Consider the following 7,653-nt stretch of genomic DNA (forward strand, 5'->3'; position numbering starts at 1 on the left):
AAGGCGGCAACGCGGTTTCTTCCTTGTTCTTTCGGGGAGGAGGAAGAGAGGGTGCAGAGGCATTGAAAAAATAGATAAGACAAAGATGCAGATAAACTTTACATATATTTTAGCATTTACTTTTGAAGGTTAGTGTTTTAGCTTTTGCATGTTGATAACCCGGAGATTGTGTTTAGGTCTGGGGACGCTAAAATCTTCCATTCAGTGGAAACTAGAAAGCAATTTGACTCGTGCAAAAACGACAAATACAGCAGGTTGCTGGAGTTGAAAGGGACTCCAATATATGGTGTTTTCCAAAATAACAAATTTTGCAGAAGCCATCGTTTTGAGTAATTGAGTTGCATTTCCCCTGTAACGGGACTGATTTATGAAAATCCTTTTTAACATCGTCCACGTTCTTTCTTTTTAGTCATTGGATCAAACAAATCAAAAGAATATTAAAAGCCAGAATTAAAAAGAGGAGAAGAAGGTGAATATATGTGGAAAAATCACTTCCTAGTAATTTAGGAAGAAGGATGGTCAATAATCACGAGGAAACTCATTTACACTACGCTTTTGATCTTGGCATGTCACATGCAATAATATTGCACAGTCCTTGGTTTAACCTTAACTTTAGAGATTAAGAACCATCTTATGATGCAACGGCAATAGAGCATATGATATGAATAGCTCAAGGTAGAGCACTCAATGGGCTAGGGTAGCACATTTTGCTTTACCAACCTTAAGAAAACTCCAATCTAGGATGCTAAGATCCAAAGTCAAAGAAAAGGAGCTAGCTCCATTTGTTCTTGTAGTGCATAGCATGACGGAACACGTAAAGTGTTAATTGTGGACACTCCTGAGAATTGGCTTCGATTGAATGGGACGACATGAAAATACACAAATAATATCTTTTGAGATTTCTATTGATAGTTAGAGGGATGTTATCTTTTTAGACGATCACAGTCACAACTTAGACAACGAGGCCACAATAGGTGGCCGGAGCTACACAACCCCGCTATGCGGCACAAACACAAAACATAAATAAAGCTTAAAATTTGGAAAGAATAAAAAATAAAAAAAACTACCTAATCCGAGAAAGGACCACCAATCAACTCGTCTCCTTCACAAGGACAACAAAGCTACAAATTTGGCCGAATAAGGCGGGACAACCACGGGTTGGCTGATTAGCGCTCAAACACCATGGAAATTGGGTCATAAGAGGTAGATCCGACCAACCACAACCGCAAATCTGACCCACAGCCATGGATCTAGTCCAGTTCTAAGGCACAGGAGCGTTTGAGAAGATTACTCCGTCCAACTTAGAAGGTTGTTCGCAAAATGGTGGAAAAGAGAATAGGAACGGGCAGACGCAGGTTACGATTAGAGGGCCTCGTAGGCGCAGCCATGGAGAAGGGAGGAGGAAGGGAGGTGAGGTGTGAAGGGGTTAAGGGGTGGAGAGACGAGCCACACGAGTGAGAGGGGAGCAAGAGACTGGCGGGAGAAAGAGTAGGAAACGGGCTACCACCGGCCCCAAGCTAGAGCAAGGTGTCCGCGACTGCAAAATGTTAGGGCTCTGTCAAATTATATCTAAAGAATCTAAGACATTGAACGTGTCCTGAAAAAAAAACAATGTCAACACAGAAAAGAATTAGGATCCAGTTTGGATACACTAAGACAATCATCCGAAGCAACGGTTTAAAAGGCAGTCGTTGTTCTGAAGTTCAGACAAAGTTGCAAAGAGCTTGTAACTCAAGTAATTAGAGCATTAATTCTTCATCCAAAATCATGAGATCGATTCCCGTCTCAAATACTCGCTTGTTAAAAAGGAAAATTTTGGTCACTATGAGAGTTCTGGTTTTATGGTTTTGGCAAATGCTCATTAATTTATACCACTGAATAAGACCTGGGGTAGAAACTTTTAGAGAAGCCCTCTAGTTTCCTACCCCTCCGCCTTGCCCTTCCAAGGTGCCGCCAATGCCTTGCCCTTCCAAGGTGCCGCCAATGCCTTGCGCTTAGAGGCACCATCATGGGACACCTCTACAGCAGAAGCGTTGGTGCCTCAGGTAGCAACCATTGTTACTTCCGTGACTGGAACTAATTTAGCTCTCACAATTGGAAAAATGAACAACGGAATAATTAAACTAACTTAATGAAAGATAGTAATTGAAGTAATTTCCATGTAGAAATCTAGACTTACCATAATGCGGCAGTTTATTATCTTTCGAGGCTGAATTTACCAGCACACAACAAAAACCAATATGTAGATATTGAGGTTAGTGACGCACACAAAAGAAATTCTAACGAAACGCCAAATACCGGTTCAAGAACCAACTTTCTACAAACTCAGGAAATAAGAAAATAACAGAACCAAGCAAGATATAACTGGGACTGACTGGTTTGCAGCACCTACAGCGAGATTGCTGAGTGGAATTCACTTCAGTATGCTTTACCTTAGCTCAACAGTCCAATCCATCTTGTCCTCAGAAAGACCCATCTGTAATCTGGTAAGCACAGAGTAGAGCTTTTCCGATACAACTCCAAAACCATCTCCATAACAAACCCTGCACAAGAAAAAGGTCACAATTATGTTTCTTTGAATGTGGTATGGATGATCCCACCTAAACCCAATCTTCTATTTTTATAAGCAGGAGTGCTACTGAAGACACATTTTACACGGAATCTACTTTTAGCCAGAGTTTAATTTAAGGGGCAATTTTCCACTTATAAGAGGATGACATAATCAAAGATTACGTTAATTTCTTCACCCACAAACAAGAAAAGGCCAAAGAAGAAATCTCCGCTTCCCATTTTGAGGAAACATTTCAAAATGTTAACACTTTTTTACCGTTTTGTTGATGGACAAAGAAAAACTTGCTTTGCAGGCCAACAAAGAAAATGAAAAAAATTGTTTTCTTTCTCTGAAACTTTTGCTAGACAAACAAAACTTACCTTTTTCCAAGATACGTTATGCTGCCAACAGGTGATACAACCACAGCTGTTCCGGTACAAAAGACTTCATCAGCATCAAGTAAATCCTCCACCGCCACTTGGCGCTCCTCAACCTGCACATTACAAGATGAATTCAGTAATGAAGTTATTGAATAAAACATCAAGCTATTATTTTAGCTCCATAACTAGTAGTGTATGCCTTGCACTATCTAAACACCAAAAATAAAAGGTCAATAACAAATGAACACCAAGAAATGTCTTCCCCATCCCCAACTCTCTGATCATATATTACTATCATACCGATTGATAAGTACCATATACGTACCTGCAATCCTTCACTACGAGCAACATCAATTATACTCTTTCGAGTAATGCCAGGTAAGATTGTCCCTTTTATTGCAGGAGTAGAGATAACATTATCCTAGGAAAACAATAAACATGGACAAATTAGGTGTGACCACCTCAAACGAAAACATAAGACACATATGCTTAATGAAAGTACAAATGACAAGCAAGATGCAGGGGCCTTTGTTGCAACAAACATTAAGTTCCACAAAAAGAATGTACTTGAATATGGGAGAGCAAACAACAGACCATCTACAAATAAGCAAAATCATTAATAATCATATTAGACACCGGTTGGCTAATCTTGAAAGCACTAGGCTGTGTTTAAATTCAAGAAATAATGCCGCTGTTCAAGTACCAAGCAAAATTACACTAGAACTTGTCCCAGAACCTAAAGGGGGTAAAAAAATTCTTCTTTGATTATGAGACACAGCAATGATGCAATGCTACAGCATCCATTGTAATGGTAATGGTATTGAGGAAAGGTTGCAATTCTATAAGTCGATTTCAGTGCTTAAGGTTATCAGACATGCCAAGTGATACAGATATTTGGTACGGTTCTTAAAAGAAAAAGTTCTGGCTTGGATACTGCCATACTGCTGCATTTGTACTAGTGGTGGCATGAGGATCCAGATTGCAGCAAGTGCAGGTGGATGGTTTTATTCAGCATGCCATTTTGTGAACTCACAAACACAATGAAAACATAGCACATAAGAGTAAGGAAAATCTAGGCAGCCAATAATCAATAGTAACATATTGTGCAAATAATAATAACAAATAAAATAAGACGTGCACCCACTAAATTCCAGTCACATTACCTTCACAACAAAAATATTGCACGAGGAAACCTCCTCTAGATATCTTTTGTGAACACAGTCGAGGTATAAAACATCTGAATAGCCTTTTGCTTTTGCGGCAGACTGTGCCTTCAAAACCTAAAGATAAACGATTTAACATTAGAAGTTTAACAGGTCAGCAGCTACACACTATAGTTTTAACTTTTAAGTTTAACAAAGTAAAATGATAAACATTTAGAAGCACTAAACCCCAGGAAAATGGTTGGAATGACTCTTTATTCAGTCATTTGACTTAATTCACTAAAGAATAAATATTTGATTTTCATTGATGGGCACAGCCGGAGCCTCATATTTAAAGAGAGAATAAAAGTGTAAGTGATCACTTTGCAATTAACATCTATGAAAGTAAAAGGGTTGTTGCTTTTAGTTCTTGACGCACTAAAGAAGAACCATATGCACAGGGAAACATTAGGTCACAGTTTTATAACCTCACACCAAGAAAAGCCAGACCATAGTTGTAGAAGCAGACAACTAATAATTTGCAAAGATGAATTTGGCCAAGATTCAGGTAATTAAGAACTAAAGAATAAGAGAAGCACTAGCTTACAGCGGCATAATTCCCTATAGTCTTGACCCCTCCAGTACCACCGGGAGTTGCACGATGCAATTCATGTTCGACAATCAAATTTATTGGTGCAACGCCTTCCTGCCACCAGATATATAGATATATAAGACACTGAATATTTGTAGGTAGAAATGCAACAAAACTAGCAAAGAATTAGAGGACAAAAAGATTACAAAAGGGTAAAACCACATAAAAACAACTACCATTAACATTAAAAAAATGGAATAAGACAAGAACGTTGAAGCTAAAAGTAATGAGAAAAAACCGCATACCCAATGAAAATAGCAAGAAGTGTTGTCCTATAATTAATTGAATCATACATTCAAGCACCAAACACTACGATAAAAACTTAATATGTAAATTGCAGTATTCACGACCATGACTCACTAAAAAGATTTCAAAACGCTCGTACCAATCATGACTACATCATATTGTACAATCAATCAGCAACATTGAATTTGCTTTAAATTCAAATAAATCGTTAGTTAGCAAATTACACAAGACTGCATTAAGTGTGAAAATAGAATGCCAATATTAAACTTGGTATAACAAAATCAATTAGAATAAAATTCCTGAAAACCAAGGGCAGTGACATGGCATTTTCCACCTTGTAGCAATATGCAAGTACAACAACAAACCTTAAAATAGTTTCCAACGGGTGAAACATAAATAAGAAATGTGTACTCAGGAGCAGGTGCAAGACCAAGAACAGCACCACTTCCCATTAGCAATGGCCTGATATATAGGGAACCTTTGCCTGGAGGGGGAACCTGAAACGAGAGATTGACAACTCATGAACAACATTACATATACTAACATTCAAAATGAAAATTTCTTACCACAGGAGTGCTTATATTACCCAACGTTTATTTGCTAAAACAGTAGCCTTTACAGCTTCGACAAACTGTTCGACGGTTGGTGATGGCATACACATCCGCTCTGCACCCAACCTCATCCGCAATGCATTTTCCTCGGGACGAAACAAGAGTATTGTACCATCTTCTTTCCTGTAGGCTTTCAAACCTTCAAAAAGTCCCTAAAGAGATAAACAAAAGAAAGATTAAAGTGAGATTAGTCAATATTCAAGAAGTCCGACTAAATTATTTCCCCAACTTTTCTTTCAGTTTAACTGCATTCCTCAAGTTTCTGGGATCACCACCTATTTGAGGTGGGTGTGCCCTCAACATGAGGTGATAACGAATCTCATCCCCTTGACTTATCCTCCATATATGAAACCAATCACTTTAATGCCCTGCTTAGCTACAAGACTGCGCTACAAGGCTCAGCATGTTCATGGTAATACCTTAAGATTTAAACCTGATACCTCAAGATTCAGACTCCTATATATCTCAAACTCCAAAATAATTAAGAGAACATCTAAACTGGTGCAGAATATGATACTTGTTCAAAGTTTGCTGTATAGCAAACAAGCTATATTTAATTCATTTTAATAGCTCATCCAACTCTATATGCAAAGCGTCAAAAATAAAAATTAAAACAGGAAACAGCACACCATATGGCGCAGTTCAAACAGTGAAAACACTAAAAATGTGCATATTTAGGGCTTAGGTGTAAGGGTATAACTCTCGAACTTTGGGCTAACATCCAAATAAGAGAGTGAAACCCTAAAACATAAATCCTACATGGAATTTCTACAGCCTAGGGTTATAAACCCTGTCATAAACGAATAAAACTACATGAGGAAACGCTGGATCGCCACGCCAGTACACGATTAAACAGAGAATGTATACATAATCATATACGCTCCAAATCAGAAAAAAAAAAAAAAAAAAAAGAAAAGAAACAAAAAAACAAAAACAAAAAACAAACAGTGTTTAGACATCGCACACAGATCTCATGCAATAGTAGGCACATCAATGGACTATTATAAACTCCGATACCCCCATTGAAGTTTTGCACCCATAATTTACTATGAAAGTAAGAATCCAAAAGTACAAAACTTTATATTGAATAAAAATAGCATTAGGGTGCAAAGTTTGAAGTATTTAACCTGCCCATAATTCAACACTCCAGCTGAGGGGCTCAATTCGATGTTCCCAAAACGCTGTAATTCACCTTTGGAAAAGCTTCCGCCTTGAGCACATTTCATAACGTACATGTAGTCGGTAGGAAGAAACGCAAAGCCGAGGTTGTCCCATTCTATGCCAGCTAATTCGCTTGTTTCACTGCTGAGCCCAACAATAACATGTAAACATAGCAAATCTAATCACATAAACCCGAAAAACGAATTAAACAACGAAATCAAAACTAAGTAAAACAGAACACATTAACCAAATCAAAACTACGTAAAAGGATCAAATCAAATCTAAAAGCAGGGATTAACTAATGTAAAGTTTGATACAACAACATAATCAAAGCAAACAACGAGTTAAAAATCAATCAAATTCACCATTTTCACAACGATATCAAAATTTAAAAGAAACCCAAATGGAAATGAAGAGGATTTACACGAATGTATCGGACAATGTGGCATATGGGCGAATGGGAGAGGAGGCGGCGGAAGCTCCATGAGAAGTCAAAGGAAGCTGCTTCTGGAGCTGCAAAACAAACAGTGAGCAAAACCCAATTTGAAAACGAAATCAAAATTAAAATAAAAACAATATGTATGTATATATATTTGAGATTAAAAAGTGGAGGATGAAGGAGGGTACCTTGAGGGAGAGAGGACAGGAATGGGAGGTGAAGGAGAAGGGGCGGATGGGAAGAGAGGAAGAAGGATTGCGGGAGGGGCAAAGAAGGTAATTTAGCTGAAGACCTCCAAGGACGGCGCTGCTCTCCATCTCTCTCTCTCTCAACCACTAAAGCTCTCTCTCTCTCCTTCTCTCTCTCTCTGAACAAACACTAGAACCCTCGCTCTCTCTCTTCCTTTTCTCACTCTATCTCTCTCCTCCGTCTCCGTCTATTTGAAAATATAATATACTAGAGAGAGAGCGG

At 38.3% G+C, this 7,653-nt stretch overlaps 1 protein-coding gene across 2 annotated transcripts; it reads right to left on the bottom strand.

Annotated features, from left to right (window-relative positions):
• Positions 1 to 2,145: 2,145 nt before the first annotated feature.
• Positions 2,146 to 7,653, bottom strand: LOC137734721 (branched-chain amino acid aminotransferase 2, chloroplastic-like). 2 transcript variants are annotated; one of them, XM_068474001.1, is made up of 10 exons: positions 7,371 to 7,653; positions 7,168 to 7,256; positions 6,710 to 6,884; positions 5,558 to 5,734; positions 5,337 to 5,468; positions 4,681 to 4,779; positions 4,095 to 4,211; positions 3,257 to 3,352; positions 2,932 to 3,044; positions 2,146 to 2,543 (listed from the first exon to the last, which is right to left on the bottom strand). In XM_068474001.1, the coding sequence occupies exons 1-10, from the start codon at positions 7,497 to 7,499 to the stop codon at positions 2,429 to 2,431; spliced, it is 1,242 nt and encodes a 413-aa protein (XP_068330102.1). In that variant the 5' UTR covers positions 7,500 to 7,653; the 3' UTR covers positions 2,146 to 2,428. The 2 variants fall into 2 exon arrangements, with proteins under 2 accessions (XP_068330102.1, XP_068330093.1); XM_068473992.1 differs by having other exon boundaries at positions 6,710 to 6,887.

This window comes from Pyrus communis, chromosome 1, assembly GCF_963583255.1.
Source record: "Pyrus communis chromosome 1, drPyrComm1.1, whole genome shotgun sequence".
Classification (NCBI taxonomy): domain Eukaryota; kingdom Viridiplantae; phylum Streptophyta; class Magnoliopsida; order Rosales; family Rosaceae; genus Pyrus; species Pyrus communis.

What these genes read in the sequence shown, in the direction of transcription:
- LOC137734721 (XM_068473992.1), bottom strand. Translation starts at nt 7,499, where the DNA reads ATGGAGAGCAGCGCCGTCCTTGGAGGTCTTCAGCTAAATTACCTTCTT. An exon ending in CCTGTCCTCTCTCCCTCAAG is followed by an intron (nt 7,257 to 7,370) that starts GTACCCTCCTTC and finishes TTTGTTTTGCAG; the next exon opens with CTCCAGAAGCAGCTTCCTTT. An exon ending in CCGTTGGAAACTATTTTAAG is followed by an intron (nt 4,780 to 5,336) that starts GTTTGTTGTTGT and finishes ATCTGGTGGCAG; the next exon opens with GAAGGCGTTGCACCAATAAA.